The following is a 27,637-nucleotide window of genomic DNA, read 5'->3' as shown; positions in this document are numbered from 1 at the left end:
TTTGTTTGTTACATCAAGGCTTTTTGACTTTGTCAGTAACCTCTATTTCAACAAAATAAAAAACATTTAAAACTTCTAACTAAATTATGAAATGCTCTTAATGAAATTATGACATTTGTGATGTTAGGGTCGGTTTCGACCCACTTCTAAAAATAAGGTTATAAAGCAATATTTAGAGCAAAAACTGAAACAATAAGTGCACTGTCAGCCTAAACACTGACAGCCAGCTCCTCTCCCAATCATGTGAGCTTTAGGTGACTCTTGTTTTCCTGTATAGCTGCACAAATACAGAACAAACAAACAAACATGGACGCGTCCAGACGTGTGAACTCAGTATTGAATTGGTGACTTGCAGAGTTCACATCTCCAATTTACAGCTTCAAAAATGAGAAAGATTTTAAATAAGCGAAGTTCTGGATAGTATTTTTGGTAAAAATGAGGAAGTAAACACAGAGGAACAAAGCGACATGCATAAGCAGGTTTCTGAGGAGGAAGACAATGTAAAGTTTCATCCAGAAGAGACAGACACATCTGATGAGTCTGATAAGGAGGCCACCATTGAAGAATTTGCTGAAAGTCCAAAGATGGTAAGATCTTTTGGAGGTCAGTACCTCATGATGCACATGGCAGGGCAGCTGCTGCAAATGTCATCAAAATGACCCCTGGATTCACAAGGTTTGCTGTGACGAGAGTCAGTGACATCAAGACATGTTTTGAGCTTTTTATGCCATTGTCACTAAAAAGAGTAATTCTTGCTTTGACAAACCTTGAAGGAAAAAAAAGTCCACGGTGACAAGTGGAAAGACATTGATGAGGAACACCTAGATGCTTACCTTGGTGTTCTTCTTCTTGGTGGAGGGTACAGATCCTGCAATGAGGCCACTGATAGTCTCTGGGACGCATCAACAGACAGAAATATTTTTCGCGCAACAATGTCACTTATGGTATAAAAATCTGGGCAGCCTGAGATTCAAAAACAAGCTATGCCTGGAATTTACAGATTTACACAGGCAAAGTTGCTGGTGGCATCCCAGAGAAAAATCAAGGAAAACGTGTGGTCCTCGATATGACTACTGGACTGCAGAGTCACAATATCACTTGTGATAATTCTTTGTACCAGCTATGACCTTGGATAAGAGCTTCTCAGGAGGAAACTTTTAGTGAAATTTTAGTGAAATAATTTTATTTTTTGGCTTTTCCTTGAAGTAAATGTATATGGGTCAAAACTGACCCGTAACACCATAGATGTTACTATTGTTAAAAATATTAAAAAAAAAAAAAAACTGAACAAAATTATTAAAGTGATGTGTTCTAACAACCCTTAATAATGGTAAGGTAACAAAACAATCTTGTATTTATTTATATTTTTCTATTGAGGTTCATTTTACAATGTTCTTATACTAAGATTGAGGGGTATGCTGACAAAAAAAAGCCCCAAAAGGCCCACACCTAAAACATTAAAACTAATATTTTCATTGAAAAAGAAGCCTAACAAGGTAACCAGCAAATGAGAAACAAATTACATGAGAAATAATTTTTTTTTTGTGTATTTTACAGCTGATTTAGGACACGGGTCAAAACTGACCCGTTAACACAAGGGATGGTAACAGAAAGCTAACACAAGAGGAAGGTTAAAAAGCTCAGTACTCTGTGTAAGCCTGCATTGCAGGTGACAGACCACACTAGCTGAAAAACAAGATTTAAAAAGGATCAAAAAATAATTTGGAAGAAAAATTATGACACAGATAGTGAGGCCTCTGAGTGTTACATGGTGTTTTTTTGTGGTTTATTTATTTGTTTATTTACAAGATGAAAATTTCTGTAAGCCTCACTCCAGCACAGCAAGTAGTGGTGATAGTTATGAAACTCAGAGGGCGAAATGCTAAATTAGCTTGTTAACCTTCTGTATGATCGTCTGTGCTGACTTCAGAGTCTTTTTCCTGAAGTTTAATGAGATAGAGAGTCTGGTTTCAGTGTAGTTTCAGTATAATGTAAGAGGTTATTTTCATAGACTGCTTACTTGGCTCACACTTGGGGGAAGTAAAGGTTACTTACATGTAAATTAAAGAGATTGGTGCATCAGACTAGAATGTGTCTCAAACCACCTATAACTTCTTTCCTAATTCACCTTGAATTCATTTACACTTTCTTTGACACACAGTGGCTAAAGTGAAAGAAGCGCGTACTATCATTTCAGCAGCATGATGCTCCTCTAACATGCAGCCAAAAGAGGTCATTAGCCATACCTTCGTCTTATATGCCACAGTTTATGTGACATATAAGAAGCCTAAAAGAACACATTGTCCACATTGTCCCCTCCCATACCGACACAGTATGATCAATGCGGATATTGAGTCTGGACTCAGATCCACTCAGAAATTAGACCTAGACCCAAGATAGTGTATGTGGGGGCAGAATGAGACCCTGTCCAAACGTGATGAGACCAAATGTAATTTGGATCTGGCTTCACTTCAGTCATGGGTCAGATTTTAGTTACTTGGAACCCAGAGGACTCACGAATAGCTCTAATCACTCAAGTGATGAAAGAGGTGAGACATCCATGTGTGAAACATGGTGGGTAATAAAAATTAGTTTATTTTTGGTCTTTAATTTATGTTATCTCGATCCACTCCATAACCCACTAGGTAACAACCTCCTTCTCTCCCCCTGCTTTCCCTGCTTGTCTGAGTTCAGGTTGTTTTAGTCATTAGCCGACACGCTGATTCCATCTCAGACACCTGTTCTCCTCATTCTCTCTCTGTCCCTCACTTCCCTCTTTTCCTCTCTCTGCCTTTCGTCCTTCTTCCTCTTATCTGTTCGCCAGGTCTGGAGAGAACAAATTAGACCTGGAAATTAAGCCACACACACGCAGACCCACACACACACATACATACACACACACATACACACACACACACGATGGAAAGGAAACACCCACTAGGACTTGGGTGATGTTGTTTTACATGTACATATGTGTCTGAGAGTGATAAGGGAGTTTTGGGGCTTTATAAGGTGGTAGAAAGTAATTTAGTACATTTAATCAGATACTATAGAGTATTTTTAAGTGTACTTTTACTATGTTGTGTTGCACATGATGAAGTCTCTTTATATTTTTGCTCACACACATATGCTGTATGTTGTTCTGTTGCCTTTAACACTATGACACATTTGCCAATTGTCATAAGAACCTATGACACTCCAGTTCGTTGGGGTGTGGGACTTTGAGATCATCTGCACTTCTGCCTTCATCTTGATTTAATTTGCATTTAACAGAGACGCCACTTCAATCAGGATGTCTGGACATCAGTTTTAAAAAGTCTGAATAAAATCTCTAAGCTATGCTATAGTGCTTTTTATTTGGTATCGTATTTATTTCTCTGTGGGAGAAATAATGTATGTAAATGTTTGTTTAAATCAATGGGATGACAATTAGCTCGGCCCGGCTACAGTATATTTAAACATAAATCTGGGGGTTGGTAGAATATTTTGTGCATATTTTAATTAGAATCAGGGTAAATTTTCCCCTAACAATTTCAAAATAACTTGTAAATGTAAATGTAAAGCTTTTTCTGTGACTACAGTGTCCCTCTGTCCCTCTCTTGGTTCCTGTCTTGGCCTTTACTCCATTCATGCCATGTTTTATTTTTTCTAATAATAGGCCCTATATGTGATGCAGTCTCTCGCCTTCTCTCATAAAAGAAGAAGCTATGGAACCTCTTTAAATGTCTCTCTCTCCCCGACTCTTCTCCTTTCCATTCTGATTATAGGGTGGGAGAATGTCTTTAAATCAGAGTCCCGAGTTTTCTTTCCTCTTCTTGACAGCATGACAAAGCTAATCTCCTTATCCGTTCATTTGACAGCCTTTAAGAGAACACATTCACATCCTCCCTCCCTCCTGCCCTCGCTCCCCTATCCCTCCATCTCTCCTCTACTGTCGAGTGGACGCGTGAGAAAAAAACGCTTGGCTAATACATCTTGGCATTTTACCAACAGTGTTGCTAGATCCTCGCTCTCTACCTTCTTCTTTATTCCTCCATCTAATGTATTTATCTCACCATCATCTGTCTCCTTTCTTGTCAGGTGGAGGTAAAAGAGTGAAAGAAGCATTTTACCTGGAGCTATGCTGTGGTAGTCAAGCTGAAGATGTGACAAAGAAAAAAAAAAGCCACTAAAGAATTATCGCCAGGTGTGTGTTGTGTGTGTGTGTGTGTGAGAGACTCTCACCAGCAATGAGTAGTAGATTTTGAATCCTGGCTTTGCAACAAAGTAATCATCGGACTTGAAGGTGACTTTTAGAGAGTTTGTTTTGGAGTTAAGACTGGGAGGAGCTTTCTGCCCACACCAGCGACCCCAAATTATAGTGCTGGTTTCTGATTGGTCCTCTACTTCAACAAAGTCATACCTGGAGTGAGACGGGGAGAGAGTGAGATGTAAACGTAAACGTGTAGGAGGAAAAGTAAAGATGTAGGTGACTGAAACAAACAAACAAAAAAGTGACATGAATCTGTGAGCATCTGCCCTCACTAATGGAGAAAAGAACATTTAAGACAAGCCCCCCCAAAAAAACATTGACCTACTGTCATCTTTAACATGCTTTCAGAGGAATTCCCCAAAATCATGTGTGGAAAAAAACCTTTGGAACAGTCTGAAATCCCATTTTCCCTGCTATATGTTGAGGTTGCAGCATTTTTTGAATCATTGTGTTGCAGCTTAATGACTAGTTAGTTAGTCAAAACTAATTAGTTTTGATGCATTTCTCTGCAGATTAGCAGACAGAATGTTTCTGTACGCCTCTGCTTGTGTTCATTCTGTTGATAACATCAGCAGAAATACCATCAATTAAAATGTGTGAGCCTTTTCCAGAAGCAAACATGCAAGCACAAGACATGACACCACCTCCACCTTACTTTACAGATTAGCTTGTATGGTTTGGATCATGAGCAGATTCTTTTTCCCTCCACACTTTGGGCTTTCTATCACTTTGTTATAGGTTAATCTTGGTCTCATTGGTGAACACTTTGTTCCAGAACTTACTACTGACAAGGTGTCTGTGTCCTGTGGCATGACCTCTGTATTCCTGCTCATGAAGTTTTACTTAAACAGTAGATTGTGATACCTTCACCACTGCTCTGAGGAGATCGTTGATGATGTCACTGACTGCTGTTTTGGTGTTTTTCCTTACAGCTTTCAATGGCTTGTTCCGTGTATGTTAAGTGGTTTCTTTCTTCACTCAAAATGTTGTTCTTTGATATCCCTTTTTTTCAACCAGAATATCTTTAGTATACAACATAAAAACAATTAAATTAGACTTACTTTTTCAATACTTTGAGTGGCCTGTATTTTTTTTGCAGTTTTTGCTATTGTGACAACAGGCTCATATATACAAATTACTTTTATACATGGTGAAACATTCTAGCAATCAGTGTGTTTGATTTCATCACAGTCAATGTAACAAAAAACATTAAAGAAATGTTAGATAGTTTCTTGCTCTTCCTGCCTTTCTAACCCCCCCACCCCACCCCCACCCACCACCTTGTCTTTTCAGCAAAGTGCTTACAAAGACAGCTGAGTTGCATATGGGGATTAAAAAGTCTATTTTCTCCCCTAAACCCTCAAGGACAAACTTCTTATATTTCTTGCCAAGAAAACAAACTTAAGCTATCATTCTCACCCGTCCTCCCGTAGTCCAGCCCTTCAGCCTTTTTATACAAGTTTCTCTTACATACTTTTAAACATTGTGTGATCAAACCATATTCATAAACTGTAAATGCCATACTGTACTATTGCTGTTGTCACAGTAACCTTTTATCTCTGTGTCCCACTCCAAACTACCCCCTCCACTCTTCTGTTTCTTGATCCTTGATTCTTTAATCACTGTTTCTTTCTTCTGACTTTTCTCTTTTATAGACACTTGTAATTCATCAATGCTTTCTTGCCTTTGAACTCTGCCTCTACCCTTCTTCATTGCATTCAAGCACTATCTCTCTTCTTTTCTTTTCTTTATGTCAGCTTGCTTGTCTCATTCTCCTGCTCTCATCCTTTCGCCTCCATTTATTGTTTTTGTGTCTTATGTTTTACCTGCAGACTCCATTCTCAGCCTCCTCCAGGCCAAAGTGTCCATCAAATTCCAGGTGAATACGGCTCCCCGGTGCTGACAAGAGTTTCCATGACAACAGTAAGTTGCGAGGGTAAGCGTTGGGGTAGCGTGGGCTGTGGATGACTCCACCCACTGGCGTTAACGTGATGTTTTCCTCTTTGCAGTACAAGTCTGTGGTGAGGCGATTGCTGTCTGTTAGTGGTTACAACTAATCAGTTAGTTACTTAGTCCAGTTGTAAATCTGCACTAGCAGCTTGTCTACAATGACATGCACAGAAACAACATACACATGCAGAAACAACAAATAGATTTCCATAGATTTTGGCACAAATAGAATCAGGAAAATCAATACAAATCAATACAATATCAATACAATACTGTGGAATAATCTTGAAGAGACTGCTACTCAGTTCTAAACCAACTTCTGCATTTCTGTACAGTAATTTGCTATTACGTTCGCTGACATATATAAACCAATGCCTACAGCTAATATCAACCTAGGATCACGAATAAGTATTTGTTATTTCTGTTAACCACTTTTTTTTCACTTGGGATTTGCATCATTTGCAGTGTGACAAGAAAATATTGAATATAAATGATAATAAAGAAAAGAATCACACTGCTTATTTTTTAATACCACAGAGGTGAGAATCATGAGAGTCCGAATTATGCTTGAAGACTGTCTACTTTGAACCAGTTAAAATGCTGCCTCTGTACTCTGTTTACACTACCAACTCACCACAGAGCCATGCAAACACACAGAGACACACTTTTAATTCAAGAAATCTGCAATATGATAACATCTACTCACTCCACCTATTATTAATTGTTCATCAGTGCTAATGAACATCATAATAATGCTCACTGAATGTTTAATCTTAATTAATCATTCCTAAACAAATTTTTATATTGGACAACCAAACTCATTAACTTTCAATTTTAATTCTGACTTCCTGAATATTTAAAATAATTTCTTTGCATAGGCACACACACACACACACACACACACACACACACAGACACTGTAAGGTCAGGCTGTTTGCTGAAGTAGGCTGACAGGGCTGTATTTTCTGGGGGGGGGGTGTTTTTTGCAGTAGAACTGAATAAACAAGGCAATACAACCTGTACTCTTGGGAGATGATAAAGCTTTGGCCTTCTACTTCTTCACTGCAAACCTGCCTTAATTTCTTCTGCTTTTCTAACCCGTATTTCAATCTCTCGCTGTCTCTTCTTTGCTGCAGTCAGTAATTCTGTCTCATTGGTCATTCTGCTTCCTTTGGCAGTCTCACCTTCAGCTAATTTTGGATTCAGCAATTAATACTGTGTGCATTTAGACAGTGTGTAATTTAAGTTATGAACATTTATCCTTGTGGGAATGGATGTGCATTTTTAGCTGTGTGCGTTTGTGTACGGGTGAAGGGGCAGAGGGTGTTTATAATGGCATTCTTCCACTCTGCTGATCAGAAGCCTCACTATGTTGCTCCATTCAAATATAAAACTGCTTATGTGACAGGAACTTTCCCAACTATGGTCTCTGTGTAACAGACCGCTAAGCGTGTGTCTGTGTGTGTATGTGGGAGCTTGGTTGTCTTATTAGAATTTTGTGTCTTCACAAGGAAATATTTGAATGTGTATGTGACTGTTATTGTCTCCATGTGCATATCATTTGATTATACAGATTTATATAAGCTGTTTGATGCTAAATTGTGTATTTCTTATTTACTGTATATAAGAGCGTGTGAAGGTAAACCACCAAGGCATCTACACAGCATCTAAGTTTTTTAAGTTATCTGTCTCAGGTTAATAAAACTTGTTCGATGATGAAGCTTCATTTTTTTTGACTGATGCGGTGGCACTTGAAAGTTCAAGATCCTTTTTTAAATCTTTGCTGTTTCTAATTTAATAATAGTTTTTAAACTTTTATGATTACTTTTATCAACTCTGCATATGAGGTATGGGGAATTTTAGGTCATTCGTTGTTACAGAACAGCTTCCACTCAGGGATGCTGGGATCCTTTCCTGCATGCACTGCCTGCTTCAGGTCCTACTGCATTTCTATAGAAAAGTCATGACTTTCACCATCCATCCATTATTTTTAACTGCTTATGCTATTTAGGGCTGCAGCCTTTCTGAGGCCTTTCCCAGGTCCAGTTGGATCTGAACCGGGGACCATCTATTCATTTTCTTCTACTTTAACCCTTCTTTGGTACGACAACTTGTGTGTTTATGGTTCTTGTCTTGCTGCGTGCTTGATATTTTCCTGCTTGTACAACACAGAATTCACAGCTCCAGCAATGACGTCAAGTCTTCCTGGTCCAGGGGCAGCAAAGCAGGCCCAAGCCATCATACTGGCCGCACCATGTTTCACAGATGGTTAAGGTTCTTACTGTATGCTGGACGCAAAGGTTGATTATCTCCAAACTCAACACGTCTCATTCACAGACCCTTGCTTCAGTTGCCTTTTTTACTTCTCTACATGACCTTCAGCGAACTATAAAACAGGCAGCAATGCTCTTTTTGGAGATTATGTGCTTATTTGTTGCACCTCTACCACGGATGTCATTGTTGTTCAATGTTCTCCTGATGGTGCATGCGTGAACATTGATATTAGCCACCGCAAGAGACAACAAACCTGCAATCTCTCAGACTGACAAAAAACTGACCTTAATTTTCCCTTCCAATTTAAATGATAACCTTAGAGGTTCATATACTTTTGCCATGCACAAATATGTAGAAAGAATGGATAGATTTCCTATTATCTTTTGTCCTCTAACTAAGTGCCCTCAACTCAAAAGAACAAATAGGCTGAACTATTGCTTTAAGAAAACTTCATACTCTGTCACTCTATTCTGACTTTTACCAGTTCCCTCTAATTTTATTTTGGAAATAGGTGACAGCTGCTAGAGCAGTAGATTGATGGCTTTGGATGAAAAATGGAATTTGAGTGGAAGAATAAACATGCACACATAGTCTCATTGCATGATCCATTGTGGCTGATCAATAATACTTAAAAAATCCTGTCCTGACACAGCTTGTCAGTAATGAAGCTCTACTTGTTCTCTCATCAAGCTTGAGAGTTTCTGCATTGGTGTAGCACATATACGGAGACTTTTAATGTATGTTTTGGGCAAACTATAACATTAGTTTTATTAAGCTAACATTAGTTGTGTGAGGAGGCTGTGCTGAGTTATTTGTTCATTGTTATTTCTCCTTTGTGTCCCATCTAACCAGCACTTTTACTGGTTTTTACTGTTTCAAGCTGCTTCATTTGTCTCAGGGTAGAAACGTGTCTCTATTTCACTTGATTTGATCTCTTTCTACATTGTCTTTATACAGTTCATCTCTATGATGTTGGCTTTTCCCCCCTGAATGCTGAAAACTCCTTCATCCAGCTAGGAAAGATACCTAATTGCATGCCGGGCATTTGTTTTCTATGGTAAAGCTTTGTAAATATTCAAGTTAAATCTTTACAGAATGCTACAGTAGAGTTTTGGTTGTTTTAGGTTAGTGTACTGTAGGTAAGCTTGACATCTTCTAATGAAGCATTTGATAAATTTACAACACAACATTAACGTGCTACTATTGTTAATTTTATGAGTTGTATATATAAATGCTCATACACAATACAAATTACCAGCGATGTGGAATGAGGGTGTCTGTGGAGACTGTACTACAGACTGAAGGCTATGAAAAAACTATGAAATAATAAAAAGAAAAATGTAAAAAAATGCTAATATGTTCAGTCAGCACCCGCCGTCTTAGGATACTGTTCCTCAGTCACACCATTGACCTCACTATAAATTATGCATTAATGTCAAGAGCAGTAGTGCAAATTAATGCAAATGATACAATGATTAAAAAAAAAAAAAATTCTGGCCAGAGAAATGACAGTGCTGGAAACATATTATACACAATTTTTGGAAGCTAAATGGTAATTAGGCAAAATAATCTAATTAAAAGTTTTTTTAAATATTTTTTTGCAGTCACCATTACCCATGTTTCTAAATAATTTAAAGATGTTGTAAAGTGCTACCATTGTCACTGTCCACCTTACATCATTGTAGGGAGGATGATGGAATCATGAAACAAATACAATTACGAGGGGCAGTTATTACTGGGCTTAACCAAGCATGTACGGTCATGTTCTTCCAGTAAATTACCTCTAAATACATTTTCTGTGTAAATTGTCTCTCTCAGTTTAAGCCTTACTGCAGATTCTTTAGACTGCTGCTGTGGGATGGCCACCAGTAATGGTGGGAATCCTGGGGATATTATATGGTGTAGGACTAAATAAACAGACATCAGCATTTCTTATCATGATTAAATACTTTTGCTTACTACTAATTTATGTCCCCATGTTATATCACTCAATCTTATTGTATTTCTAGCATTTCTTTCCAAACATTTGTAGTACGGACTTACAGTAGGCAAAGAATTCCTCTCTTTGTCAAATAATCATTCCTGTTAAAAAACAGGCTATTTTACCTTGATGTAAACACACACACACGCACAAACACACACACACACACACACACACACACACACACACGCACGCAGGCATGCAAATACTGGACACTGGAAATTAAGCTTTCAGCCTACTGATCTGACACTTAAATAACTGTGACAATGGTGCTGCATGACTGTGTGATGTGTGTGTTATGTTCCAAGAACAGTTCCCAATAATTTTTGTGTATCTGCATAGATGTAGATCCGCCAGTATGTATGTGCCCAAATTCTCACGAATTAAACTTGGCTCTCCCACCTCCAGTGCCAGGGTGTGATGTTCTCCGTGGCTCTGAGATCTATTTCTGATCCAAGTGCCAATCACACTCTAATCACCCAGCTAACACTGAGCATCAGAGAACAAAAAATAGCTCTGTTGAGAAAGTACTGAAGTCACGAGGAAAAATCTGAAGATCAAGACAACATCTGAAACTTAATATTTCACTTATTATTAAAAGATAATTTTTCAAGTTTGCAAAAACTCACTAAACCTTATCCCATTTTTAATCCAAGTTTCTTCTCTGTGTAAACCAGACTGAATGTTTTGAGTGACAGTTTCATATGATACAGCCTCACTCACAGACACAGTCCCACAGGACATTACCTATAACAAGCAACCAAATTTCCTACATCTGCCATCCCCTGCCTAACATTTCCTGTCTGACTTTCATCTTGTCAAAATGAATTCTCATAAGCCCCAACACTAGCTAACAGGGCACACATAAAGCGTTCACTTTGAGCTGTGAAAAATTCCCCAGGGAAATGCAATGTTGCTGTTTTCATTCTTGGTGGCAATCCCAGTTTCTATCTAAAAATTTGTTTTGAACAGTTATGAACTGGGAATTGATTAAATTACTGTATTAAATTACTTTAAAACTACATAACTGTGCTATTTTGTTAATAAAATCCATCACAGAGAAGATTGAAACCACATTTCTTTTAACTGAACACATATGCATTCCACTGATATAAGGCTATAGCCAGCAGCTGAATAGCTTAGCATGACTGGGGAAATGGGGGAACAGCTACTGTATCCTGTGTCTGTCCAACGTCATTGATACAATAAGGCTCAACCACAGGATTTAGAAAATATGAGTAGAATTTTAGTGAAGGGTGTTGCAAGCCACCTTGGCAAGGAAACAGTTTTAATAAACACATATTTCGGATTAAAATGGTAAATTAATGCAGACCTATGTGCTGACATTCTCAGTTATCAGCTGAATTGTTTATTCATCTGTGTTTGGCAACAGTGAGTTTATAACATTCCCCATTAGCAGCAAAACTGCTGCTAAACACTGTGTGAACATTGTGTGTACCTGGTGTTGGTTTGTGTGGTAATGTTTGTTTGTATTTCTGCCATTGGGTGTATATGTGTATATGGTGGGTTTGGATGTGCACATCTGTTTGTCACTATACAGTAGTATAGGCCTGTGTGTGTACATGTGCATTGGCTGTTGATGCGGAAGGATGTACTTGCAGAGTATAACCACCCATGAGGAAAAAACAAATGCTTTATCCATCTGGCCTTTGTGTGTGTGTTTGTGTGTGTGTGTATGTGCATCACTGTGCTGCTTATCAAAGCCTGTGCTGGCTCAACTGTTTTGCCACTCTCTCGTGACAAATTAAATATTCTCCCTTGTTTGTCTGTCACACTCACACAAGTATGGAGGCATAAAAAAGACAAACACACATACACATCCTGGAGATGAATGCTACATGCTGAGGGGTGTCAGCTTTGGTCAGTATCAACTCTTGCCCCACATCTGTACTTCTCTTTCCTCTTAACGCTTGCACTTTCATCTATCATACACCACTTTCTCTAACTTATTTTGCCCTGTCTTTCTAATGTATGTTGGATATATATTCTCACATTCACAAATATTTGAATTATAGAAGCCATGCTAAACCCATTTTAAGTTTTTAAAAATGGTCAAGAAATGTTGTAGCCATTTTGGTTTTACACATACATGATGGTTGTGTACATGCTAAGTCATTAACCAAGATTTATTAATATTCCCCTAAAACAACAGAAGAAAATTGACTGTCTTCTTCTTTTCCTTCTTTACCTGTTGGCTCTTCCCTCTCAGGGGTCGCCACAGTGAATCATGTGCCTCCATCTAACCCTATCCTTTGCATCCTCTTCTCTCACACCAACTAACTTAGTGTCCTTTCTCACTACATCCATAAATCTCCTCACCATCTCTCTTCTGAACATGTCCAAACAACCTCAATCTGGCCTCTCTGGCATTATCTCCGAAACGTTTAACATGAGCTGTCCCTCTGATGTCCTCATTCCTGATCCTGTCCATCCCCGTCACTCCCAAAGAGAACCTCAACATCTTACCTCCAGCTCTGCCTCCTGTCTTTTCTTCAGTGCCACTGTCTCTAAGCTGAACAGCATCTCTGGTCTCACCACCGTCTTGAACAATTGTCCTTTCATTCTCGCTGATACTCTTTTATCACACAACACACCTGACACTTTTCTCCACCCGTTCCAACTTGCTTGCACTCGCCTCTTCCGTTCTTTTCCACACTGACCCTAAGTACTTAAAGTCCTGCACCTTCTTCACCTCCGCTCCCTATAACCTGATCTTTCCAGCTGGGTCCCTCTCATTAACACACGTATTCTGTCTTACCTAGACTAACCTTCATTCCTCTGCTTTCCAGAGCAGACCTCCATCTCTCTAGATTTACCTCCACCTGCTCTTGCTACAAATCACAATGTCACAAAGAAAAGTGAGAAAAGTGGTAAAAGAAACCTCAGTAAACGAATGAAAAACAGATTTGCATTTGCTTTTAATTTTTAATTCGACAGAACATTTTAAATTATGCAACAAATGAAAATGGGCCGGACATATTTGCTTGAAAATGATCTTAATTACTCTTTTAAAGTAATAAATCAAGCTGTTTCCTGTAAATGTCTTAAATTAGTCATTTAGCCTATTTTAAATAAAAAGTTGTCAATTTATTGTTTGCTTTGGCCATTGTTGTATTGTTTATAACATTCTTTTACATTTACATTTACAGCTTCCAAGCTTAAGTGTACAAATGTGCACTTACTGTGACATAGTTTACATTTTAATGGTACATAATGATCACTATGGGAGATTATTAGTAAAAAAATATTTTATTTAATATACATTTTTATTAGTAGGAAATACATGGGTTTTGACCTGTTCCTGTCAATGGCCCAGTTAAATTATATATCATTTATACCATTTATATGTACATTTACTTACAAGAAAATAGAATATTTAAAATTATAGATTGATTCAAAAATGTGGAACTGCAACTTATTTTATTCTCCTCTTCCAGTTATCTGCTGAACCATCTCTAACTGTAAAATGTATCAGGATTAAACTTGAAAAAGCTGCTTAGAAACATCTTAGTTGCCTAGTAACATTAAAATACCCTTTCTAATTTAAAGCTTGTAGAAATTATTGGTGTCACTTCAGTTACAAGATTATATAAAGTAGATACTGATGACTTCCATGCTGTCCACAAACACCATCACGCACATATATTTCACTCTCTACATGCAAACAGCTCACAGGCAAATAAATCCAAATGTAAACTTTATACACACAATATGCCCACTCTCCTCCCCCTCTCTTATTTTCTCTTGCAATAAATCTGCAGCACATATCAAGCAGGCATCCTTCTACCCATTCCTCCCATTCTCTCTTTTCCTCAGCTTTTGCATCTCTTGCCTTCCCTCCTCATCGCCTGGATAGTAAAAATAAAAGTTCATTGTGACCTACCGCTTGTCCCTGTAACCCCCTGCCTGGGTACAATTTTAGTACAATCCAAAACTCTATAGGTGTTTGGCTCTCTCCATTCTCCACTCATAGCAGGGGTTACACCCTGTTAGTTTGTTTGTGTGTGGGTGGGTTTTCAGTGTGAGAGCATCAGCATGTCAGAGGGTGCATGAGAAAGCATATGTGAGTGCTCTGTAAGCACATACCTATGATTATAATTTAGGAGATTTTGTGTGCTGGCAATTATGTGTGTGGATGTGTGGGTTTCTTTGAAGCTGCCACAAAGGCATGTCCTGTGACACGTAACAAGGGTTAGACAAACATTTGCAGACGTGAACAGAGCACTGTTTACCGAGCTTACTCAGTCTCTTCAGAAAGACTACATACAACTTAGACTAGTCATTGCATAGACAACAGGCAAAGAGGGGGACAGCAAGATAAAAATACATAAAAGACAAAATGAAGAGAATCATTAATGAGATGAAGGTTAGAGGCATAACTGAGAGGTTTGAGCGATTGAGTGAGCTATAGCAGGACAGAAAATAGAGAATACATTAATAAAGCTACTGTTGTAGCTATAAGGAGTCAAATAAGGAACAAGTAAAGTCCACATAGCCCCGAGAAACCTCAACACTTCAAACCCAGAATGGGCTACACAAAGAGCATGTCTAAATTAGATTCATAAATAGGCAAGGATGCTAACCTCTTTTTGTGTGTTTGTGGATTTACGTGCATGTTTGTGTACTGTAAGTGTGTCTCTTGGCTTTGGTGTGGTGTGCACTGAATTGTTCAAATTCATCATTAGCTTGTTTTTGTCCTCAAAGGCAAAAGCAGAGACGAGACGCCACTGGAACGCTGTGACTCACAATGCATTCAAAGTTTTAATTTGGTACTGCAGCGTTTTAGCTGGTCCTTACATGTTCACAGGCGAGTCTCGATGGTCCTTTTGGGCCTTTGATTAGCATTAGCATCCACTTATTGTAGCTTTTGCAAGTGCCTCTCAGGCATCTGTGACTCAACACCTGTTGATGGGATCAAATTAGCCTAATAGGTACAAAGATGGGTGTGTGTGCTGGACTAAACTTGTTGTTTCACAAGTTTATAAGATCATTTTTAATTTTGTTAAATTAATTTTTTCATTCTTATAGCATTCTTCTTTTCAGCACATTGAATTGTAACCGTGGATATTTACAGGAGCATGTCCCAATGATGTCACCTCTTGTAAACAACTTGAGACTAGGTGAAATGAATTTAATGGTATTATTATCTTCTGCAGCAGAAACATAAAAGCATAAAAATTTGGTGTACCTCAGAAATTGCATGCCCTTTTTCACATGCACACACAAGGAATTTCTTGTCTTGTGTCAGTCCACTTAACATGTGACTGTCCTCTGCTGTGATATGCTTATAGCTGTTTAACACCTTGGCTAAGCTTGCTGAATAATGTAGGGGGGGACCAGCACTTACTGAGTCAGCACTGTGGACAGGTCAGTGGAGACACTATTTGAACAGCTCTGGAAGCCATGTCACACAAATACAGATGCACAGATGCTTTGCTAGAAGTATAAGTAGAAGTAGAAGTATATACATATTCATGGAAATATGAACAGATGGAGACACATAAACTGATGTATGAAAACACATGCACGTGGGTACATATACAGACACACAGAGAAATTATTTGAAGAATGGAGAATAAACAAAAAAATAAATAAAATACTAAAATAGAATGTATTGCCTTTAGATAAAAAAATTGCTACACATTTTTAACATAATAAATATGCATATAACAAGACACATTTGTTAATTAGAATAAAATAAAAACACTTGCAAGGAGCTCTCAGAGATATACTTTACACACATCTCTCACTTTCTTAAACATGCCCAATGTTGCACTTCATCAGCAATATCCTCCTGCATGTGTATTTCTCTACAGCATGTGTAGCTTTGTGTTACTTCACCTGTGCAATATCTCGCATATTTTTGCTTTGCTTGATATATGCATCGGTAACAAATGTGCATAATCGAAAATACTGTATCTGAATTCGGACTTGTTCAATCCTCTGATCACTGCTCTTGCAGATCAAACAGATGGTGCATTTTTTTTGGTAAATCTTAAGGCTTAAAGTTGGATTAAGGTTGGGCCTTTGTTATTCATGTTACGTATCAAGAAATGCCAAGGGATTCTTCAAATGTTTGAAACGTCTGTCATTCAAACTGGTAAATGTCAAGAATGCCAACTTAGGCACAATCACACAACATGCGTTTTATGGATTTCTCGAGCTGTGTGCATTTATGTGATTTTGTGAGTCTATTTCTAAATAAAAGGCTAATGTGATAATGTGTGTGTTGCTTGTGAGAGACTATGAAAGTGTGTGAATGTGTTTGTAAGGCTTGTTAGAGTAGCAGTTGGCTCCTGCTGACAGCTACTGCAGTCTGAACAGCAGGGCTGATGAGGACAATCAATTAGCCCTGCATCATGCTCACACACTGATATTCACATAAGTGTCTGCACAAAATAAAACCGACATCCAAATTCGTACGTAGTACATACAGTGAAGATATAATAAAAATAATAACACAAAAACGTAGTTTCCTTTTTGTCTCTATAATTTAATAATTTACCACATAATTATGAGAAACTCTCAAGCAGTTGCAGTTGCTTGTCAGTCTGCGTGTATGTGAGTGTGTAAGTGTGTGTGCTTTAGCTAAGCCCCAGCTGGGGTAGCACAAGTTTATCAAATATCAACCTTGATCCCTCTAAGGGCTGCTTGGATGCTGTTTGCTAGATGTATGTTTGTGTGTGCGCGTATTTGCTCTGAGCGTTGTATGTGATGCCGAGCAGATGCTGATGTTTTGACAGCGTTCCTGCTCTCAGTCTGTCTACCTCATAGCAGCTGTGTGTATCTGTAAGTTTGCATCTCTATGCAAGTATACGTGCCCAAGTGCAGCATTGCCTCTGTGTTTGTTTGTGTGTGTGTGTGTGTGTGTGTGTGTGTGTGTGTGTGTGGTCATAGTGCAGGGATAAGCAACGGTCGGATTGTCGGTGTGTATCTGACCTTCTATCTACCAATAGGATCATTTATCCCACTGCAGGCTGCACAGTAGCACAACACCACCCTCCTGTCATTTATTTCTCCTTGTCCTTTTTTCTTTCTCTTTTGTGCTTTTTCTGCTTGTTAACTTTTCTTTCTTCCACTCTCTCATTTTCTTCCTTTGATATGCCTTTTAACAATGCCTTCCCCCGTCTTCTGTGCTCATATCTATGTCCCCTATCCCCATTTCTCTCTCTCACTCTCTCCCCACTGCATTTGTATTGCCAACTTCTCTCTCTACACTTGCAGCTCTCCTTGCCTCACTATCTGCTGCTCACATACCAAAATTCAGAGCTAATCATGAAATGAAAACAGGAGAAGGGAAGCTAATGAAGACAAGATGAGACAGAGGGAGAAAAAGAGAGAGACAGTAGGAGAAATGCTGAGATACACAAATGCAGAATGGTAGTGAGTGAGGGAAACATGGGCAGAAATGCTGACAGTTGGAGAGGGAAAGATAAAAGTGTTTGACAGAGGAGGAAAAAAAGAATCTTTTTCATTTGTGCCAGAGCACCATTGTCAGAGTAACAAAGACATAGCTCTTACTGTGCACCAGAGGATTTGTCAAACTCTCTCTCTTAGACACACACACACACACTGACACACACACACACACACACACACACACACACACACACACACACACACACACACACACACACACACACACTGTATAACACACAACATGGTGTTTATCTCTTTCCTTCAGCAGGGATGAATCTCCTAGGGTGAGAGTGGCTCCTGCGTTCATCTTTTTGCAGTGTCACTTCTGACATTTGTCATGTTCTCACCCTCACTTAGCCCTGGTAGCAGAAACCCACTGGCTTCATAACTATTTTCATATCAGTATCTTGTTTAACATTTTTAGCAGATACTTAAAATCTTTAAAACATTTAATTCCTTGGTGCCTTTTCTTGAGAAAACACCGCAGCTTTTACTTTTTACCTCCTGCTGTATTTCAGACACACAGACATTTCACTTTTTAATGGGGCCCAAAAATAGTCCTTCACGCTTGTTGAATCATGAGTATTATCTGATTATGTATTCAGTTGATCTTTGGCCTCGAGCCTCTGTAGTCGTCACCTCTCTGAATTACTCCCCAGTCTCCACTGCTGATTCTAAAGTAGGTACAATAATACTTTTCCTCCCAGGGCAAACTAGACTGAGAACGGAAATGGTGAGTGCATTGTTGGAGCTGGGAGGTATAACGTTAAATATACCAGGGGCCCAATTTTGACAAATTTCTTGTTTTGAGTCACAAAAAACATTATTCAATTTAAAATTACAAAAGGCTTTGAAAAGTAAAAGCTTTTACCTTGATAAATGATGTAACTGATTGATTTTAATCTACTCTGTGTTTTGACAGAGACAAAGCCCTATAGTATAACATGTTGCTTTGCATTTTCTAGTTATTAAAGACAACAAGAACAAACACATTAGATTTGAATGATACAGGGCATGTCACACAAGCCACACTGGGGGATGTTAATACACTCCTATAATTCTAGTATATACAGTACAGTACAGCTTAATACGGATCAATTTGCTTTTTCTTACTATCAAACTCTAAATCCAAATAAATGCCAAATATGTAGCGCCACTGCAGATCCCTTTAATTTGGCTTACAATCCCCTCCGAGAGCCTGCTATAATGCAACACCTTGCCAGGGAGGGATTGCAATGTAATTAACACACCTGCTGCAACTATGCTGGCATTTTGTGTAAGTTATTTGTGTAAATATGAAGTCTATTGTGACATTTTGATAGAAGCTGTTGAGGCAGCTCGTGGTGGTCAGGCACCTTACTGAGAGACTTGTGTTTCCTTTTTCCTATTAGTGATTTGTCAAGTCAAATCACTGTCCCTGTCACATTAACTTTGTTTGTCAAAGACAGATTGAATGTAGTGGAAGAAGCTCACTACCCAACTACTCTACACCTCTTAGAAACTGCACACTCTCTTTTGAAGACTCCCTGTTCTTGCTCTTATTATTATTCATTTGTAACCATTGGTAGATATCTGTCTTTGGGGGGGATAGTATCTCTCCTTGTGTTCATACTCACAAACGTTTCTCTCTTTCTGTTCTCTTCTTGTCCCTCAATCCACTTTTTATTCAGCATGCCCTCTCCCACTCCCTATTACTATTATAACACCTCAATTTTGTCTTTTTTTAATATTTATCCACTCACTATTTCAGTGGGTCTCATTTTATCCCTCTCCCTGACTTTTTTCACCTACTTGTCAGCTGTTTATGTGAAGCTTGTATATTGGCAGACAACAGCATCTCTCTCTTCAGTTTGTCTGTGTGTTATCCACCAACAGTTCATCTCCCTCCAATTATAAATTTCCACTTGTTTATTCTCCCACTTTTTTCCATTTCTGTTCATTCACTCCCCACTGCCACCCTAATTTCTTGTTTCCCTCTTCTCCTTTTTTTAATTCTCTCTATGTTCCACATTTCACCTTATCTTCTATTTCTTCCCCTGCTCTAATCACTGTCTTCATTACGTGCATCTCTTTTATCCTGTCTCTCTTTCCATGCACCTTCTACCTCTGCCTTCCTCTCTCTCCTCCATTACCCCACTCCACTGATGGCTCAGCTACAATACTGACTACACTCTACAAGGACTAAACATCTGCCTGCTTCTCCATTTTTCTTTCAGGCCATTCTTTTATACTTCTCTACTGTATCCACACAGAAAGGGAAATTGAGTTGTTATGGCTAAAGGAAGATAATACACAAGCATGGAGCTAAATTACTCAGTAAACCCCACTAGTTTTCATTGAAAGTAACAAAAGAGAATCAGCATATTACACATCTCTACAAATTGTTTGACATTTGGGAAATGTGCTTTCTTGCAGAGGGAAACATTAAATATATTAATACAACTCTTATATCTGTCTGTTAAATATGAAGGTATGCAGCCAGCAGACGATTAGCTAAGCTTAACATAACAAATGGAAACAGAAGAAACAGCCTTGCTCTGTAAAAAAAATAATACAATCTGACAGCATCAAAGATTACTGAATGACTAAAGAAGTCTGGCACAGAAACAACTATGAAACCACAGCTTAATGTTTAGACACTTACATTTTTTTCAGGATGGACAAAGACGTTATGACTTGATAATTAGTGATCTTTTGAAGTGCTATCTTCAGACAGAGCCAGGCTGCCTGGGAAGACCAAGAAAATTATGTAAAATATCAGTAATATTAGCGGTTGATAATAAGGATCCAAGTAAGTAGGGAATAAATGATAAAGTTGGGTAAGTGTAAGGAAGTATTTTTGTAGTCTCACACTACTGTAAATGATGCGATCATGTTTTGTTCATTTTCTGAACATGCATCAGATGTACAAACCTTCAGGAGCATAATCTAGTATTTTTATCTAAAAGTTTTAATTGGGTTAAATTAAATTAGACACTCCAAGATTTACATTCTGTATATTTGAAAACTGTTGTGGAATTCATTTCGTCTTTGCAACAGTGACACTTGAGGCATGAACTGAAGAAGATTAATTATGCACAGAATTAACATACTCGCCTGACTTACCGAATCTGGTGAGGCAGATTTGCTTCCACTGTGGCCTACAATATCTACAATATGTGGACAAGGAACTGATTAAGCCTATAATCATTACTTTATATGCATTTAATGTTTTACTTTTGCTCTCTACTGATTTGCTGATGCTTGGAGCTGCATGCTGTCCTGCTCTGCCTCTCCAGAAATTCCTTATCTGTCCCCACTCTGCTACTCTACTGTATCAGTTCTGCCTTTCTCCATCTCTTCTTTTATACTCTGTCCATTTGGCTTGCTGTTGGTCGTACTATCTCCCTTTCCAAGCTGACAAGGCAAAAAAGTGAAGGGACATGTCTTTTAACTTGGCGTATCTCTCCCTACACACCTTTCTCCTCACCCCCTTCTCTGTGCCCTCTAACTCAGCTAAGCTCACTTCTAAACTTTCACTTCTAACCTGCTGATCTCTCCTACCTAAAATCTGAACACCAGCACATAGGAAATTTCTTGCTCTGCTCAATTTTCAAGGCATCCACTCACTCTGTGCTTCTCCCTTGTTGCACACACAACTCACACTCCTTTAAATCCTATCAGATTGTCCAAGTGGTCACCACCCTCTTTTCTCGGTGCAGGAGAGGAAGAGACTGTCTGCCAAAAATTTCGGGGTGGGGCAACTTTGGCTAATGCAAAGTGTGTGTGTTCATGTGAAATATAAAATGTTTATGGGGGGATTCCCTAGAAAAGGAGATCCTGTAATTGTGTTTGCGTGTCGGCCTGGGTGGGCAGATGGGGAGTAGTTACACATCAGGGGTCCAGAGTGTGACTCATGAATTCCAATAAGCTCAGCAACACTCCTCCATGCTGTCACCCCTATGTTTAATGCAATGGCACATAAACATTGGGAACCTATAGTGTCTGCATCCTGTCAGAGGTGACCATCCTTTCTTGTTAATAGCAAATCTCTGTATTCCTGCACCTTACAGAATTCACTTACAGTGCTCTAAACCACCTTGCGACTTCTGCTCCAGCATGTAAAAAGATATTTGTCCCTTTTGCTGCCCATTGTTTGAATGCTCAAGCATGCTTTTTATGTGTCTGTGAGGTATGTAAATCAGAGAGTGACTGTAGTGTATGTTTGGCTGTTTGTGTGTGTCTGTGTGAGAAAGAATATGTGAAATATGTGTTACAAGGCCACCTTGAGTTCTCACAGTCATGGATCATGACATCACAATCTTGGATACCACCAATGCACAATTTGAACGTGTTAGTACGACCACCTATATGTTGAATATTTATATGGAAGTGTGTAACTTTTTTGTTAAGTTTATATTTCTCTTTGTCTCTGCAGCTTTTTATTGAGTGAATATACATGTTTTGAGTATATCCACAATGCATGTTGAAATGACCATTGGTTGACTTAATGTATTATCCTGGTGCAGGTAGCTTCATTTTGCATAAGTGAGAAATCGTGCGTGTCTGTGACACTGTTTGCATTATTATATTTGCTTACAGCGCCAAAGGGTGAAATAGTTTTTGATTAAAAGGAGCTGAAACAGATGGGGGAAGATGGGAAGATAAACAGAAATGAGAAAGGAAGATCTGCAGAGATGGAGTGATATGTAGCAAGACTGATAGGAGAGAACTGAGAGAGGGAGGCTACAGATAAGTGAAGGACTGTAGGGAGGGAGAAGAGAAGGACTCAGAAAGATATGCCAGGAGCTTTTATAAAGCACACTGTGGTTCTATCACTGCCAGGAATAGAAAATGTTTTCTGTTTAGTGGCCAGTTACATGCTTTGACTGAAACACCATCGCCTGCATGACACATTCACTTGTAGAGTCTGTTAGGTTCTTAGTTTTTTTTATCATACAGGTTAAAGTGTGTGTGGTGCATATGTCTGCATCTTAATGTGTGTGAATGTGTACTTTTAAATGAGCATAACGTTTGTGTAATATAAAGTAATAGTGTTGCATAACTTTATTTAATCTTAAGGTCAACAGTATTCCAAGAAAAAACACTTACCCTAAAATCACAAAAGCGTTTCACACTTGGTCTCATACTGTACTTATGTCGTTTTATGTCACTTCGGGTGATTTTGAATCGCTAAGTCTCAACATCAGCCTTCATTAACAGTAGCCCAGATGTGCCAGGAATTACACATTAAGAGGAAAAATGTTGGTACACATAGATAAATCTTTCAGAATAATAACAATAACAATAAAGCATTTTTAAAAGCACCTTTCAGGTCACTAAATGTCACTGTACAGAAGAAGCCACAGTAAATTTTAGTTTTTTTAAATAGGATGGATGTCAGCCTTTTGTTTTTGACATTTTGTCTCCTAAAAAAATTATAGAATTTGCTATGATATAAGCTTCCCATGAGAAATCAGTTAGTGAAAAGAAGATCTAATAAGAACCTCTGACAGTTTGACTAATAGATAGGCCAGTGTATGAAATTCCATTGATTTCTGAATATCTGGGGATAGATTTTCTCTAAATATGTGTCAAAGATTCACATCGACTTGACACTGACACAATCCAGTAGCAATCCTTCTACAATGTGGCAGAGGGCAAACACAAATTGACTAAAGATGCCAAAGATTTTCTCGTATTACAGAGTGCTGCACATAAACTATGTCATCAAAACATCAGAGAATTGATCAGAGTTTGACTCATTTAATAATTACAGTAAAAATAAAGTGTATTACAGAAGATACCACTGTGTTTACCAACCGGCACTCGTGTCTGGAAGACACAAGTGTTTGTTTCTCTACTGTTTATACTGTACATTTACATATTTTACTACTTAGAAACACACACACACACACACACACACACACACACACACACACACACACACACACACACACACACACACACACACGTGTAATTAGTTTTATCTTATCTAGGTCATCTGATCTTTTCAGCAGAGATGAGCAGAAAGATCACAGATCTTTATTAAGATTATTTCTTTTACTACAAATATGTCTTCACACCACCACCTCTACTCACTGTGTCCTCAAACCCCTTTAATGCCCACACAGAGTCACTTTGATGTTAGGCGTAACATATCTGCAAAATGCAAACAAACGCACGAGAAAAGACCTTAGGGGAGTTCCTTGAAATGAGATAAGAAATTGTGTGAGAAAAGACACACAAAGGTCCACATGGGCACCTTCACAACGATGGACAAGTAAAAGCTGCTTGGCCCTTATGAGCTTTAGGTTCAATCCTGCAGAGAAACATGCCTCATCAGCCTATCAGTCAATCAAATAGCAAATCTAAGCTCTCATATTTTACATAAATTACACATGAAAAGAGTAAAATTGTAAACTTCTCGCACAGTTCATTACTGTAAGAGTGTATTACTGCATGTGCAATAAAGAGCTGTTAAGAGTGTGCAGCATCTATTAGATCATATAAAGAATTCACTCCAATCAGTCTGATTATATATCATCAGAACATAAAGACGGCTTAACAACATGGGGGTCATGTCTAAGAACTGAAGGGTGTACATGAGGATGTGCGGAAAACTGGAAAAAAGCCCAATGAAAGAAGATTCAACTCAATAAGATATTTATTCCTGTTTCCTAACTAATATGGTTCAAAATTCATTTGTCATTGATTGGAACTAATGCTATAGGAAGGAATGTGTAAATGCTTCGTTCAACAAGTCAGCCGTTATTTTTACCTCTTTGGTAGGTTAGTCTTGTAATTCACAGTCTTAATCTTCATTATTTGAAAAAATCTACCGTCATTATCTTCCAAGCCTCCAACTCAAAGTTACAACTAAGAAAAAACATGTTTTCAGACCTAGCTCTAAGAGCAGAAACTGGGAGAAAATATGCCTCCAAAATTATTACAGTGGAGCCAATTCAGGATATGTGGATTAAGGAAGACGTTTTTGCTTCAGATATTTTTTTCTGAAGTAATTTACCACCTTGAAATGTTGAAATCAACAAGAAAAGATTGAATAGTCCTAACCCTAACCCTTCATTCATCCCTGGATTCATCCGTGCAGTATACTGAAAGCAGAGCTATCAATAGGCAAACAGTGGGGTACAGCCTGGACAGGTTACATACTGTATAGAAACCACCATGAAGACAATTTCCATAAAACCAAAGCTCTGATAAAGATTGCTACAGGAACAAATCAAACAACTATCTACAGTAATATAAAATGCATTTCATAGATTCAACTCTTCAACTTCTTCTGATCTTTTCTCCTTCATAACATTTTTGCTACCATTCACTGAGAGAACGGAGGATATTTATCATGTGTTATTTTGAACTTTGACCAAACAGACTTAGTACAGATGTCATGTTTTTTCTTCTGCCTGCTCTTTCTCACACTACTGCATCATTCTGTGTGGTGACTGATTATTTATACTGTATATACACTTGTCATTGGATAATGACTGAGAAATCATTTTGCTTCTTGTAGGGTGCGACCAATCACTAAACTATTGATGGATGCTGCACACTCCTGTTAAACTATAATAACTCTGACATTGACTTATTAAAGTTTTATCTAAACTGATCATGCCTAATGCTTGGTAGATGCATGTCAGGTTTGATTTCAGTAATACAGGAAATGAACTTCTGTATTAATACAAAAAAATCTGAACATATGTGACAGTTTCAGTAAAAGGTCATGAGCCATTGAAATGCAGGCTACTTAATGTGAGGACAGTCAAATTTAATAAAGTCATGACCTACTCACATAAACACACTTACAGGAGTGTGAGGTGAAACAGGCCTTGGAGGCAGTCGTCCAGGTTAAAACCTGATACAGTGGTATTTTCATGTTTCCCTGCCAAAACCAACCCTGGTGCCAAGTACATGCCTTCCTGTGTGTGTGTGTGTGTGTGTGTGTGTGTGTCGGTGTCTGTTTGTGTATGAAATTAAAAATACTATAGCATTAAGTGAAAAGTCAGCGTGACACCTGCAGGACTTTAGATAGGCAGTGGCTCAGGAAATCTTAGTCTTCAAAAAAAAATTGATGCACTGTAGTAATGATAGAATTCCACTCTGGACACACACGACTACCTGGCATGGTTTGTAATCATTTTCTTAGTACACGTGTTTACAGTGTCTCTAGAGCTTTTTTTCTTTCTCTCAACAAGAATTTATATTATCATAGTTTTTTTAACAGTATCAACATTTGTTGTGCTAAAAATTTGCCTCACTTAAGTTTTAAGTGACACAACACATTATCCTCAGTTATTGCATGTGAATACATTCAAAAAAGGCCTTTACAGCATGACAAAGACACAGACAAGGAACAGGCTTACAGATTCAGCAAGTCAAGTTACAGTACAGACGGTAACTATAGAAATAACACAACACGAAAGAAAAAAGATAGACACACAGCAACAAGCACAACAACTAAAGAAAAAAGAAAACGTCTCACCGTCTCTTCTGGAGTTGCCCCTCATCACTTTAGCGGTGGAGACCAGAGAACTCCCGGCGCCGGTTATGGTGCCCAACAACAAAACTATCCACATCTGGAAAAACATCGGTCCACTCAGGATACTGTGGTAAACTCGTGCACGGCAGAAGAAAAAAGAAAGAAAATGTCTTTTTCACCTTCCAGAGGTTCAAAGACATGAATTACTCAACCTAGAAAGTTTTCTTATTCAAAACGAAATTTCAACCCAAATATTATCCGGCAACTGTATTATCTCTCTACCCGCAATGAATGGGAGCCACTTGTTAACACCTGGTGCACACGATGTATTTTGCCAAAGTGCCCAAATATTCAAGTAGTTACGTTCTTCTGAAATTGAAGCGCCCAGAACACACAGAGGACAACTCCGAAACAACTTGACAGGTGGAGGTTAATATAGCTCCGTTCACGGCCAAAAGAGAGATTATGGGCGCCGGACTTCTTATCGCTGTGCAGCCAAAAATTCTCTTCAGTCCTGAGAAATGTCGCGCATACTTTAGAACTTTCTGTGTGCGCGTCTGTTCCAGGGACGTCAGTGCGTCAAACTTTGCCAACTGAGTTGTGCGCGCTCACGACGTGTGCGTGCGTGACTATGTGCGCGAAATATGGGAGTGAGCGAGATGCTGGGGCGGGAGGTCATAAGGGATCAGAGAAACAGACTTTAAATACACAAACACGGCAAATCTATTGCAAATCTATCTATGTAATATTTTTTACCGCTTTATGATGGTGTTGGCAGACCCCCCCCCCCCAAAGAAAAAGATGTAAAAAGAAATGCCCAGGAAACATCTGACTTAACACATGTTCATTTGGATTCAGGTTTTGATTTATGTGTAATGTGAGCATCACAGTATAAAAACTATATTTAAAATGATGCTGACTAAGTATAAACTATTATAAATGTTCCCTTGGAGATTTGTTTCAGACCACTAGCTATTACAAATAAGATGTTCCACACTAACAAAACACAGAATGCATGATTGCACTTGTTGAGAAATAAGCACATTTGTACATGCTTTGCCAGGAATCATTCAATACGCAGTTTGGAGTAAGCCAAAGTCAGACCATTACAGACAGGTATTACTGTATGTTTGAAGTAATTTTAGTAATGAAACTCCAGAGTGGTTTATCCAGCAATGTAAAATGTCAAGATGTTACATGTTGTCTTTGCAGCAAAACAAAGAAGCACTTTCAACGTTTCCAGTTAGTTTTCAAATGGGCT

General features: G+C 38.4%; 1 protein-coding gene across 2 annotated transcripts in view; it reads right to left on the bottom strand.

Annotated features, from left to right (window-relative positions):
* The window catches only part of pdgfd (platelet derived growth factor d), a 41,363-nt gene extending 14,399 nt beyond the window's left edge, over positions 1 to 26,964 (bottom strand). The window contains exons 1-3 of one of the 2 annotated variants that reach the window (XM_067508346.1): positions 26,380 to 26,964; positions 6,079 to 6,289; positions 4,225 to 4,402 (exon numbers count right to left, since the gene is read on the bottom strand). In XM_067508346.1, coding sequence (XP_067364447.1) covers positions 4,225 to 4,402; positions 6,079 to 6,289; positions 26,380 to 26,485 — 495 coding nt within the window. In that variant the 5' untranslated portion in view covers positions 26,486 to 26,964. The remainder of the gene's footprint in view (positions 1 to 4,224; positions 4,403 to 6,078; positions 6,290 to 26,379) is intronic. The other variant, XM_067508347.1, reaches the window with a different exon arrangement.
* Positions 26,965 to 27,637: the final 673 nt, after the last annotated feature.

The sequence above is a fragment of the Channa argus genome, chromosome 6, assembly GCF_033026475.1.
Source record: "Channa argus isolate prfri chromosome 6, Channa argus male v1.0, whole genome shotgun sequence".
NCBI classification, from domain to species: Eukaryota; Metazoa; Chordata; class Actinopteri; order Anabantiformes; family Channidae; genus Channa; species Channa argus.
This window is presented reverse-complemented; position numbering and strand designations above follow the sequence as displayed.